General features: G+C 45.9%; 1 protein-coding gene across 5 annotated transcripts in view; it reads left to right on the forward strand.

Annotated features, from left to right (window-relative positions):
- The first annotated feature begins 362 nt into the window (after positions 1–362).
- The window catches only part of GXYLT1 (glucoside xylosyltransferase 1), a 70,441-nt gene continuing 56,839 nt past the window's right edge, over positions 363–13,964 (forward strand). The window contains exon 1 of one of the 5 annotated variants that reach the window (XM_075124414.1): positions 363–673. In XM_075124414.1, coding sequence (XP_074980515.1) covers positions 450–673 — 224 coding nt within the window. In that variant the 5' untranslated portion in view covers positions 363–449. Of the gene's footprint in view, positions 674–3,332; positions 3,418–13,964 lie in introns of those variants that run through there. The other 4 variants (XM_048836023.2, XM_048836021.2, XM_048836022.2 and 1 more) reach the window with 4 other exon arrangements.

A 13,964-nucleotide genomic window follows, 5' to 3' on the forward strand; every position in this document is an offset into this window, starting at 1 on the left:
AAGGGAAATTTTGTGTTTTTCTTTGTATGTTGCAAGCGCGGCCACTGTTTCCCGACTCTGCTCGACTGGAAACCAGCCGCTATTTAAGGCTGCAGCAATTAACACGGCTTTTGAACGCACGGCCTTGGGTGGTGAGACGCACACCCTGAGCGCGGTGCAAGCGCCCCCGTGTCTGACTGCCCCTGCCACGGCTCCCTTTCTTCCCGTTCCCCCTTCTACCTCAGCTCCTCCGGCCACCCCCGCCGACCCGTCATCACCGCGCCACTCGGGCGCCCCCTCGCCTTTCCCCACTTGCCCCCGCCCCCTGGCTCCTCCCAGCCCCGCCCCCTCCCACACGCAGGACGCTGCTGCCTCAGCGCCACGGTGACCCCAGCGCGGGGCTCGCGCTGCCGCTGGGTCCGGGCTCGCGCTGCCCGCGCTGCCGGTTGGGCCCCGGCCGCCGGGGCAGGATGCGGCGCTACGTGCGGGTGGCGCTGCTGTGCCTGGGCTGCGGCTTGTGCTCGCTGCTCTACGGCTCCAGCCAGCTGGCCCTGGAGCAGGAGCCTGGCGGGGGGAAGCCGCAGGCCCCGGACCCCGCCGCTCCCGTCCGGAGACAGCGCGCCGGCGGCGGGAGGGCGGCGGCGGCGGCGGCGGGGGGAAGCGCAGGCCGCGGGGAGCCGGAGCTGCCAGACAGGTACGGATTGGCCCCTTCCCCTCCGCCGCGGGGGGGCCGCGCTCAGGGGCTGGTGCTGCCGGGGCTCGTGTGGAAGAGCCCCGGGTGTGCGGGGATCCGTGCGGGCGGGCTCGGGCCGTCCCGTCCCGTCCTCCCTACACCGTAGCGGTGTTAAAGGACCCGGGCTGGGACTCCAGCGTCTCTCCAAAGGTGGGCGGCTCCAGCCCCGGCATGAGCGGCGCTCTCCTGCCTGGCGGGGGCCGCTGCGAGCCCGGGCGGGGTGTTCGGGGCACGCCGCCCGCTGGGGATCGAGCCGCTTTTCAACAGGAAAGTTTTGAAGACGCTTTTCAGGCCCTGGCCCCCGCCAGCCTGGAGTTGGAACAGTCCCGCCCCGGGCTGCGGCTTGGCTTGTCCTCTCGTGGCAGGGTGGAAAATCCCCCGCAGAGGCGGGGGAGAGATTCGCCAAGGTCTCTGCCCCTCAAGGAGCTGCTCCTGCGTGGAGCAGCTTGCGGGACTGGTACCCAGCCGGCCACCCAGGAGAAACGGCGACGGGGTCTCAGTACAAATCCCCAAAGGACCCCTGAAAGAGGGGGGCAGTATCTTCTCTCCCATCACAGTTATAGCAGCCGTTCTCAAACTGTGGGTGGGGACCCCAGGCCTGGTGTTAGATGTGTTTGGGCCTGGGGCTGAAGCCCAATCTCCACCACGCTGGCCGAAGCCCTGGATGGCAGGGCTCAGGTTACAGCTTCCCCCATGGGGCTGAAGCCCTTGGGCTTCAGCTTCTCCACCCAGAGTGGTGGGGCTCACCCTTTGACTTGTGTTCCCCTCAACCTGGCGCGGCAGGGCTCAGGTGGGCTCAGGCTTTGGTCCCTCCTCCTGGGGTTGTATAGTAATTTTTATTGTCAGAAGGGGGTCGTGGTGCAATTAAGTTTGAGAACAGCTGAGTTATAGTAATTTTATAGGGTGTAGGATGAAAGGGATAAGGTTAGTTTAGCTTGGATAGGAAAATTACGTGTGCTTTGTAGCTTATGTAGGTGGTTAAGCAAATTAATAAGGCCTTGAAAAAGAGCAGGTTCATGGGGTAGGAGGAGGGTGGCATCTAGTAAGACAAGTTTTTGGAGGATGCCAAGCTTGTTATATGGCTAATAAGACAAAAAGGAGGCTTCTGGGTAAACAGTCTGTAAATGATAGAAGACTGTTTAGAAAATGATTCTTACAGACAAGTATTTTTTTTAATCTGATAAATGTATAATATCCTCACATACATATGTTATCTTAAAATATGGGCCTTTGTGGGAAGATAAAATGCTAGGTGCAGCTAGTTTTAAGATCCACACATTTAAGATAATTTGAAAGAGAGAATCCCAGCTACCATATGTTTCAGATATCAGAGTAGCAGCCGTGTTAGTCTGTATTCGCAGAAAGAAAAGGAGTACTTGTGGCACCTTAGAGACTAACAAATGTATTTGAGCATAAGCTTTCGTGAGCTACAGCTCGCTTCATCGGATGCAGGCGGTGGAAAATACAGTGGGGAGATTTATATACACAGAACATGAAGCAATGGGTGTTACCATACACGCTGTAACAAGAGTGGTCAGGTAAGGTGAGCTATTACCTGTAGGAGAGTGGGGGTGGAGGGGTAGGTGTGCAGGTGAACGAGCCTCTGATAGTGTGGCTGATGTGATTAGGCCCTATGATGGTGTCCCATGAATAGATATGTGGATATAGTTGGCATTACAAAAGGTTCCCTCCCCCGTCCTCCTGCTGGTAATAGCTCACCTTACCTGATCACTCTTGCTACAGTGTGTATGGTAACACCCATTGTTTCATGTTTTCTGTGTATATAAATCTCCCCACTGTATTTTCCACTGTGTGCATCCGATGAAGTGAGCTGTAGCTCATGAAAGCTTGCGCTCAAATAAATTGGTTAGTCTCTAAGGAGCCACTAGTACTCCTTTTCTTTTTCCAGCTATATATGTTGTTTTAGCCAAGGCGAAGAAAGGGGTCGTACCCAAACAGGCCAAAACTTGTTTTGTAGCTAAGCTAATAATGGTCAATATGGAAATATTGTTTTAGCCCTATATAAAGGAGCAAGGCTTGTTAGGGGTTTTTATCAGATCCTATCCGAACATGTTGGAGCAAGCCAGGATGAGTGTTATCCCTGGGACTGATCCTTTCATGAGTATTCTGATCAAATGCTTCTGAATGTTTGTTACTGTATGAATGTAGTAATTGCTTATTATTTAGACATTTAGTATTTATACAGTTGTTCTATTTGTCCTTTTTATTTAATAAAGGAATTACTGTCTGATGGTACCCGTATTCATAAAATTAATTATAATTTCAACATCTTGGTGCCCACAAAAAGATACCACTGACATTAATTTCAGTTGCTCTAAATGCTGCCCCATTTCTCCCCCAACAGAGAGTAGTGACCTATCTTCTGGGGCCACTGTAGAGTTCTCTCGTAGAGCAATTTAGTAAGATAAGGGAAATGAGGATGTACTTTAGGTACCTCTGTAGAAGAATTCTTGGCAAAGCACGATGTAGGTGCATTGAATGCCATAAGTAAATTGCTGAATACAGAGGTGAAGGTTTGTTGAATGCCGTTGATATTTTAAATGAATTTATGATTGAAATGGTTTAGGTGGTGTATATCCATGGTGTGATGAATCATTGCCACAGACTTAAAGTCAGCTGGAAAGTGGGGGAAGAAGTGCAGTGATGACCTGGGTGATGTCTGGCACTGGCTGTTCGCTGGCATGGTAAGCTGTCCAGGAAATGGCTTGATCTCCACTGAAGGTATCCAGGCTTGCGGGTGGCTTGAATAAGTAAGGCAAAAAGCATTCTTCTTGCAGGGCTTGGTAATCAGTTGGCAGTCAGTCTTGATTTCAGCATTTGCAGTAAGAATGGGAACATTGGTTTTCTGGAATTATGAACTATGTTGTGTACGCAACAGCAGCAAACAGACCACCATGAAGTTTTAGAGGACAGACTATTTCTCGTCCTCAGTGTTGGCATGCGCTGTTTGCCATGCTGGTAGAAATGGCTAACGTTTTGTCATAGGAGATGGACAATCAAAGTTTTAAAATGGTATCTGCAAGCTCCCTTTTTAATGTCTCTGCATGAAGTGTCAAACAAATGAAGATTGTAAAGTGGTGGTCCTCACATTTTTGAGGGTTGTCTCCCCATTCCCCTGGGGCTGGGAGCGGGGCCATGGCTTTGGGGGGAAGGGGGTGATGCAGACAAGGGTAAGGCCCCTGGCTGTGGCCCCAGCCTGGGCCAGGAGTGGGGCCTGTGGCTAGGTGTGGCTCCACTCCCAGCCTTGGCCCCAGGCTGGGAATGGAGCAGTGGCTGAGGGCTGGCATGGGATCAGGAGCGGAGCTGTGTTGAGGCTGGTGATGGGGCCAGGCGTGGGGCTGGGAGCCAGGGACGTAGCTGGGGGCAGGACTGGAGCAGAGCTGCGGGGGGGAGGAGCTGGTTGGTACTCCCTCCCTGCCCCTGGGGAGCTGGCTCAGGCCCCACCATGGCTCCCAGACGTTCCTCCCTGCTCCCTTAGGGGGGTGTGCCCCACATTTCAGGGACCACTGTTGTAAAGGCATTTCTTGAGCTTTGTCGTGGTACAAACTTTTTGTTCCTTCACAGCGATGGATGTTGCTATTGTACTGTAACTGTTGTGCCAAAGTGAGGGTAGCTGGATGAATGGAAACTTGTAATGACTGAGTTCTGATGTTTTTGGGCCATCTGATACCTTGGACATCGGCGCCAGCAGTGACTTGCGCATAGCTTTTGCTTCACATCCTGTGTTAGATGATCCAGTAAACTGTTTTCATTTGAATCATGTCTCTTTGAATGATTTTAGCTGTTTAGGACAGGTGAAGTACTTCTTTGTCAGTCTTTCTCATATGCTTTTTGGAGGACATGTCCAATATCCTTTCTGGAGGCAAGGAACATGGGATTTTAGTTCAGTGCTGTGAATGTGCCCATCCAGGGTCATCCCCTCATTATGTAGAGCCTTATGAGATCTGCTAGTTTTTAAATGCTGAAACCATGCCTTTATTCCGTCTTGTCTCTTCAGTGTATGTGGTCAGTTAGTTCATCAAGGGGAATCCCATGCAACATCATCTTGTTTTTTCTGTCGGTGTTCTTCTTCGTGACTTTGTAGAGAGATACCAAGCATCTTGCATGATACTTTGCCTTTTGGGCTACTGTGTCCCCTGCACTTAGTTTTGCAAGCAAGTACTGGTCTTTTAGCTGAAATGCACACTGGCAGACTTAACTCTTAATGCCAAGGGTAGAAACTTCATTGAGGTCTTCTGATGGTATCCACAAAAACTACGAGTCTGGTGGCACCTTAAAGAGTAACAGATTTATTTGGGCATAAGCTTTTGTGGGTAAAAAACCATATGCCCAAATTAGTCTTTAAGGTGCCACCGGACTCCTCGTTGTGTTTGTGGGTACCAACTAACATGGCTACCCCTCTGATACTTCTGATGGTATGTTCATTTCACAAATAAAACAGGCTTCTTTTTCTGGATAGCATTTGTGTTGGGCACTTAAACGTGTGTATTTGCTCTGCAGTTTGTCAGCTTTCAGAGTTGTTTTTTTCCCTCAGTCTTTTTAAGTTTGGTCCTGTTAAACTTGATGTAGCAGGATTTGTGCTAACATCCATTGTTCTTCTTTATGGTTATGGTATTGAAAAGACTAATCTAATTGGCATATGTCCGTGAATATAGAAAGTGCGTTCAGCTTATGAAAATGTCTGAGATTTTCTACTGGAGTTTGATAGCCAAATCTAACATACTCTTTTTGATTCTGCTGGATTAATCAACTCTGGACCCGTGTCTCCTTAGACAAAGCACATGCTTGCTACAGTCAGTAGAGGAATGGGGTTTCTTTGTTGATGGACTTGGCTCTTGAACAAGCTTGTATCTTTTTGACATGTTTGAAGCAATAGTAATAGCCAGTAATAATCTAATAACTTTCGATAAGGTGTGCAGTTAATATTACTGAATCACCAAGCAGCTTTCACACGACCAAAGTAGCATCTAAAAGGAAAAAGAGAAATGATATTAAATTCTACCAAGACCACGTTGACAATCAAAAGTAGTACAAAATGTCTTTGCATCAATTATAAGGTCTCGTTGAAGCAAAGCCAAGAATACACTCCTTGTATGTCCAACTGTAAAACAATGTTATTTGCCAGTTATGACAATGTTGTTAAAATGGCTGCTACAGCCAATATGCTATGAACTGGCAATGGCCCCATTTCTGAAAAGCTTTATTAGGTCATGCTCTAAGTCTGTAGCAAATGTTATGCTTTTATCATGAAACCCCCAATTACTTTTTTTTAACAACTCTGATTGGCTAGTAGTGCAAAGCAGGTTGCTGGATAATTGGGTGAAATCTCGTAAATTACTGTGCTAAGGAGCTGTTTGTTTCTAAGGCTACAGAAACCAGGAGAACAGGATGACTGGGAACTAGAAAGCATACGGGTGAGGTAGAGAGAAGTGAGAGATAAGGAGGGGGAAAAAATGAAATGGTGGAGAGGACCAGCAATGAATTTGGCCTAGAAAGCAAAAGCTGCTGGGTTTTTTTTTCCTTGCAGTTATAATTTAGGATGCTGTAATATTTTCTGCAGAAAGCATTACATCTGCTGCAGCATTTAGGTGGAATGTTTGGAGACCATATACAAGTTCTAGAGTCAGTTAAGTTTGCAGGCAATGAGTTCAGTGAGAAACTAGAGAAAGCAGTTGCAGAACATGTAGGGAGCATTTTGTCTCTGACAGAAGTGGAGAAATCTAGAACAGGGGTTCTTAGCTTTAGGTTATTACCTTGGAGGGTCTTGAAGATACAACCAATTCCCTCTCCCTTCCTCCCCTCCCCCTTCAAAGAATCTATAAGAACTTGTTTTGCTGCAGAAGAAATATCTTTGAAGCTGACCAGCAGCCAGTTCTTGCAATTGCATTGGATTGGCATCACTGAATTGATATTTGCCCTGATAGTATCCCAGCTCTGATGGAAAAACACAGCAACCTTGAGACTCAGATTTCAGTCATTTGCACCCTAAACCATGCAGCAAAGAGGATGCCAGTGGAATTGAAGAATGTATTGGATAAAACTGCAAGTTATGAGCTTTTTAAAGATAAATCTACTAGTGCATCTGTCTTTGTTTTATGTAAGAAAAAAAGTGCACTTAGCTTCAGCAGCTCCTCTCAGAAGTTAATTGGCTTTCCCATGGCAAAATCTCAAATTTCTTTGTTTGAGCTCAGAGGATGCAAGATTTTTTTTTTCTTCCCTTATTGATTGTAGCTCTGCCATTTCTGAATACTTCACTCCCCATTGTTGGCTTGCTGTCAGTGCTTTGTTTCAGGGGCAGAACATGAAAATCCTCATTGATTGAAAAGGTTGAAATCTTTATTGACTACTTGCTGAAGCTAAATTATCCACCAAACTCTTCTCAAACTCCTGGATGTCTATGAAGGAGAAATACCCAGAACTTTAAGTAAAGCTTTGAGAATACTTGTGCATTTTGTCCTGACTTAGCTCTGTGAATCAGGCATTTTTGCTTTGATTTTTTTTTTTTTGAGAACTCCTTGCTGTTAAAACACATCCTGCTCTCACCTCTCTGATGAAGATGATCTCTGCTCTTGCCTGGCAAACACTGAGCCTCAGGTACAACATCTTTGCTTATTAAAGCAGGCACAGCACTTAATGAATTCTTTGAACTTTTTTGATCATGACACCTTATTATTCTAAACCTTATAAGTATCTTCTGCCAAACGTTTTCCACTAATTTTCAGATAGTTTTATTTGATTATTGGCTTTTGTTAACTACTTTCTGATGGTTAAGTCTTTAGAAGGCATACAGGAGATGTGAACTTGCAATCTGAATTTCACAATTTCTTGCATCTGCAAAGGGTTGTGGGATATAATGGGATGTGGTGAGAACTTTTTTTCTCTAGTCATTTGGTGGGTTGCAGACAAAAAAAAGTGGAAACAAATGCTGTAAGTGAATTACATACCAATGATATACATGCGTATATATACATGCACAGTCTCTCATCCCAAACAAGTAATGGCACTTGAAGATTGCAGACAGAAGTCAAAGCATCATGACAGCCCTTTCCTTCTTGTATTGCTAAATGGCAGGTAGGGAGGTTCTGATATGGAAAAGGCTGATTAGAATAATGACTAAACTCACCTTCCTTTTTGTTATCCTGCCGCTTTAGCTAGACAAAAAGTGGCTAGCTGCAGCTGAGGAATATATTGATCTAGACTAGAGACTTTGGAAGGAGGAAGCCCTTTATGTCCAGGGCTAATAAACAATTGCTGTCTTGCAAGAGAGCATGTCATAAATATAAAGGGAAGGGTAAACCCCTTTAAAATCCCTCCTGGCCAGAGGAAAAAAAATCCTCTCACCTGTAAAGGGTTAAGAAGCTAAAGGTAACTCACTGGCACCTGACCAAAATGACCAATGAGGAGACAAGATACTTTCAAAAGCTGGGAGGAGGGAGAGAAACAAAGGGTCTGTGTGTCTGTCTATATGCTGGTTTCTGCCAGGGATAGACCAGGAATGGAGTCTTAGAACTTTTATTAAGTAATCTAGCTAGGTATGTGTTAGATTATGATTTCTTTAAATGGCTGAGAAAAGAATTGTGCTGAATAGAATAACTATTTCTGTCTGTGTATCTTTTTTGTAACTTAAGGTTTTGCCTAGAGGGATTCTCTGTTTTGAATCTAATTACCCTGTAAGGTATCTACCATCCTGATTTTACAGAGGTGATTTCTATTTACTTCTATTTCTATTAAAAGTCTTCTTGTAAGAAAACTGAATGCTTTTTCATTGTTCTCAGATCCAAGGGTTTGGGTCTGTGGTCACCTATGCAAATTGGTGAGGCTTTCTATCCAACATTTCCCTGGAAAGGGGGGGTGCAAGTGTTGGGAGGATTGTTCATTGTTCTTAAGATCCAAGGGTCTGGGTCTGTAGTCACCTAGGCAAATTGGTGAGGCTTTTTACCAAACCTTGTCCAGAAAGTGGGGTGCAAGGTTTTGGGAAGTATTTTGGGGGGAAAGACGTGTCCAAACAGCTCTTCCCCAGTAACCAGTATTTGTTTGGTGGTGGTAGCGGCCAATCCAAGGACAAAGGGTGGAATATTTTGTACCTTGGGGAAGTTTTGACCTAAGCTGGTAAAGAGAAGCTTAGGAGGTTTTTCATGCAGGTCCCCACATCTGTACCCTAGCGTTCAGAGTGGGGAAGGAACCTTGACAGAGCACCTCTAGTCAAGCTCTGTTTCACACATGGAGTCAACTAATTCACCTTAACAGAAGCCAGTATCCATCTATTTGACGGATTTTGAAATCATTGTAAGTCCATAAAGGATTGTGTTCTTCAGATGGTCAAAGAAACAGGTTTCTAGTGTGCCTTGCAGTTCCTTAGAAATCTCTTAGAAGAAGATTCTTGAGGTTATACTCTACATTTCCGCCCCCCTCTCCCCGACCCCCAAAAGTGCGAGTGTACTATCAATCAAGATGTGGACAAGTTAATGCTACAATCCATGGAAGTGGTTGTAAAATGAAAGGGACACATTGAAAGATAATGAATGACAGGAAGATTTTCATGACAACCCTCTACCCAAATCTATTTATTCCACAAATTGGTTCAGGAGAATGATGGTTGTCTAATTTTTATTTCCAGTAGGTTTATGCTGCAGTTTGTCACCTTGCAGTTTCAGAACATAAGAATGGCCATATGAGGTCAGACCAATGGTCCATCTAGCCCAGTATCCTGTCTTCTGACAGTGGCCATTGCCAGATGTTTCAGGGGAAATGAACAGGACAAGGCAGTTTTGAGGGATCCATGGCCTGTTATCCAGTCCCAACTTCTGGAAGTTGAAAGTTTAAGGACACCCATTATGGGGTTCTGTCCATAACCATCTTGGCTAATTGCAACTGATGGACCTATCCTCCATGAACTGCTCATTCTTTTTTGAACCCAGTTATAATTTTGGCCATCACAGTATCCCATGGTGATGAGTTCCAAAGATTTACTGTGTTGCATGAAGAAATATTTCCTTATGTTTGTTTTAAACCTGCTATCTGTTAATTTCATTGCGTGACCCCTGGTTTTTGTGTTTATGTGAGGGGGTAAATAACACTTCTTTATTCAGCTTCTCCACACCAGTCATGATTTTATATCATATATATATCCCATACTTACTCATTTCTTTTCTAAGATGCAGTCCCAGTCTCTTTAATCTCTGCTCACATGGAAGGTGTGCTATACCCGTAATAATTTTTTTGGCCTTTCTCTGTACTTTTTCCAGTTCTAATATCTTTTTTGAGATAGGGTGACCAGACCAGCACAAATCCAGGTTTTCTCACCCTCCGCCCCCCCCCCCCCCAAATTCACTCTCCTGTAGCTTTGGATGGGCTATTACCAGCAGGAGAGTGAATTTGGGTGAGGGGGGGGAGCGGAGTGTGAGAGAACCTGGATTTGTGCTGGAAATGGCCCAACTTGATTATCATACACATTGTAAGGAGAGTGATCACTTTAGATAAGCTATTACCAGCAGGAGAATGGGGTGGGAGGAGGTATTGTTTCATGGTCTCTGTGTATATAATGTCTTCTGCAGTTTCCACAGTATGCATCTGATGAAGTGAGCTGTAGCTCACGAAAGCTTATGCTCAAATAAATTGGTTAGTCTCTTAAGGTGCCACAAGTACTCCTTTTCTTTTTACTAAAAAATTTGTATGCTGTTCATTTTTGTGTCCTTTGCTAGTTGCTCTTCATATTCTTTTTTGGCTTGCCTAAATTGTACTTTTACATTTGACTTGCCAGTTTGTCCTTTTCTCTTTTCCTTAGTACACTGTGACTTTCAATTTTTAAAAAATGTCTTTGTCTCTAACCGCCTCTTTTACTCGGTTGCTTTAGCTATGGTGGCATTTTTTGGGCATCTTACTGTTTTTAATTTGGAGGTATACATATAGTTTGAGCCACTATTGTGTTTTTATAAAGTTTCAGGGTGCCAGCTTGTGGTGGTCTGCCAACACGTGGGTAGGTATAAAGTAAGGTGGTACCAGAAGCAATGATCTCCTCTAAATTATGCAACTGTCCAATTGGACAGACTATTTAGCTTCAATTAGAGCTCATGAAAGAGACTCAGGCCTTGTCTACGCTACAGTTTCTTTTTTTTTTTTTTTGTGACAAAAGTCAGGTTTTGTTGACAAAACAGTGGAGGTGTACACACTGCAATGCTCCTTCTGCCACAAAACTCTTCTGCTCTGATGACAAAATGTGGCAAAGTTATATTGACAAAGTGTTAGTGTAGACACTATGCTTGGTTATGTCACTGTAAACGGCCTCCAGGAGGCCCATCCTGACCACTCTGGCCGGCAGTTTGAATGTCGCTGTTTTGCATTCAGATACACAGGCATCTGACCCTCCCCCTTTCAGGGTCTGGGAATTTTTGAAATTCCACTTCCTGTTTGCTCGGTGCGAAGAGCTCACTTTGCATCTTCCTGGCTGATAGGGGCTCCATACAGCAAACGCTTTTCCCCTTGAGTTGTTAGATCTGTTGGCATTGTGGGAATAGGGGGCTCCACTCTAGGCATAGGAATTTTGGTACCTCGTGGCATATTGGATAAGAGCTACGAATGGGACATGCATCAGTGCTGTGCAAAGATAAAGGAGATGAGGCAGGTATACCAGAAGGTAAGGGAGGCAAACTGTAGCTCTGGTGCTGGTCCAAAGACCTGCCACTTCTCTAAGGAGCTGGACAGCATCCTCGTTGGCGATCCTACCTCCACCGCCAAGAACCTGGTGGATACTTTGGCGTGACTGGAGATAGCGGACAGTGGACGAGGAGCTCGAGTTGGCGGATGAGGTGTAGCACATGGCAGAGTTGTCCAGTAGCGTGGTGAGTCAGGACCTCATTTTCACTTTGGAGGGATCTAGCTAGTCCCAGCAGTCTGTTTCTGGCACTCATGCAGGAGAGGAGAGCTCTGGTAAGTGATCTTTTTGAGTTGATACTGCTCAGTTATATGAGGTAGAGCTGTCCTTTGCCCTGTATATTCTAGAAGTGGGTGAAGGGATAGATATGTACAAGACTATCTGTGTTCGTGTGTGTTCCACATTCAGTTGTGGAGCTAAGCAGTGTGGCATAACAGTGTGTTAATGCACACCAAGATTTCACGGGAATCCTCCAGAGAGATCTTGAGGAAACTTTCCTGGAGGTACTTGCCAATCCTCTGCCGAAGGTTCCTTGGTAGAGCTGCTTTGTTCCTTCCCCCATTGTAGGAAACTTTCCCGTGCCAATCGATAATCACTTGTGCAGGGACCAAAGTGGCACATAGGCGAGCAGCATGGGGACCAGGTCTGAAGCTGCATGCATGCAGAAGATGCACCCTTGCATCCTTGCCCTCAGGAATGAGGCATCGGCTTCAGTGACACACACACATACACCCCTGCCTGTAGAAAATGGTGGCAGAATTTACAATGTTGTCCCTAGTCACCCGCAGTGATCCCCTTAAAAAGCCACCTAGAACCTTTCCCCATCTTGTGCCCCCACCCCAGGCCAAACTCACAATGTTTAGGGTTCAGAGTAGCAGCAGTGTTAGTCTGTATCCCCAAAAAGAAAAGGAGTACTTGTGATACCTTAGAGACTAACAAATTTATTTGAGCATAAGCTTTTGTATTTCAAGGAATCCCTGTTGAGGTCACAGGGACAAACCATCCCAATGAGTCGAAAGAATAGTAAATATGGCAGGCGACCAGCTTGGCTTAATGGTGAAATCTTAGCGGATCTTAAACATAAAAAAGAAGCTTACAAGAAGTGGAAGGTTGGACATATGACCAGGGAAGAGTATAAAAATATTGCTCGGGCATGTAGGAATGTTATCAGGAGGGCCAAATCGCACCTGGAGCTGCAGCTAGCCAGAGATGTCAAGAGTAACAAGAAGAGTTTCTTCAGGTATGTTGGCAACAAGAAGAAAGCCAAGGAATGTGTGGGCCCCTTACTGAATGAGGGAGGCAAACTAGTGACAGAGGATGTGGAAAAAGCTAATGTACTCAATGCTTTTTTTGCCTCTGTTTTCACTAACAAGGTCAGCTCCCAGACTGCTACGCTGGGCATCACAAAATGGGGAAGAGATGGCCAGCCCTCTGTGGAGATAGAGGTGGTTAGGGACTATTTAGAAAAGCTGGACGTGCACAAGTCCATGGGGCCGGACGAGTTGCATCCGAGAGCGCTGAAGGAACTGGCGGCTGTGATTGCAGAGCCATTGGCCATTATCTTTGAAAACTCGTGGCGAACCGGGGAAGTCCCGGATGACTGGAAAAAGGCTAATGTAGTGCCAATCTTTAAAAAAGGGAAGAAGGAGGATCCTGGGAACTACAGGCCAGTCAGCCTCACTTCAGTCCCTGGAAAAATCATGGAGCAGGTCCTCAAAGAATCAATCCTGAAGCACTTGCATGAGAGGAAAGTGATCAGGAACAGCCAGCATGGATTCACCAAGGGAAGGTCATGCCTGACTAATCTAATCGCCTTTTATGATGAGATTACTGGTTCTGTGGATGAAGGGAAAGCAGTGGATGTATTGTTTCTTGACTTTAGCAAAGCTTTTGACACGGTCTCCCACAGTATTCTTGTCAGCAAGTTAAGGAAGTATGGGCTGGATGAATGCACTACAAGGTGGGTAGAAAGCTGGCTAGATTATCGGGCTCAACGGGTAGTTATCAATGGCTCCATGTCTAGTTGGCAGCCGGTATCAAGTGGAGTGCCCCAAGGGTCGGTCCTGGGGCCGGTTTTGTTCAATATCTTCATAAATGATCTGGAGGATGGTGTGGATTGCACTCTCAGCAAATTTGCGGATGATACTAAACTGGGAGGAGTGGTAGATACGCTGGAGGGGAGGGATAGGATACAGAAGGACCTAGACAAATTGGAGGATTGGGCCAAAAGAAATCTGATGAGGTTCAATAAGGATAAGTGCAGGGTCCTGCACTTAGGACGGAAGAACCCAATGCACAGCTACAGACTAGGGACCGAATGGCTAGGCAGCAGTTCTGCAGAAAAGGACCTAGGGGTGACAGTGGACGAGAAGCTGGATATGAGTCAGCAGTGTGCCCTTGTTGCCAAGAAGGCCAATGGCATTTTGGGATGTATAAGTAGGGGCATAGCGAGCAGATGGAGGGACGTGATCGTTCCCCTCTATTCGACATTGGTGAGGCCTCATCTGGAGTACTGTGTCCAGTTTTGGGCCCCACACTTCAAGAAGGATGTGGATAAATTGGAGAGAGTCCAGCGAAGGG

The sequence above is a fragment of the Caretta caretta genome, chromosome 1 (assembly GCF_965140235.1).
Source record: "Caretta caretta isolate rCarCar2 chromosome 1, rCarCar1.hap1, whole genome shotgun sequence".
Lineage (NCBI taxonomy): Eukaryota > Metazoa > Chordata > Testudines > Cheloniidae > Caretta > Caretta caretta.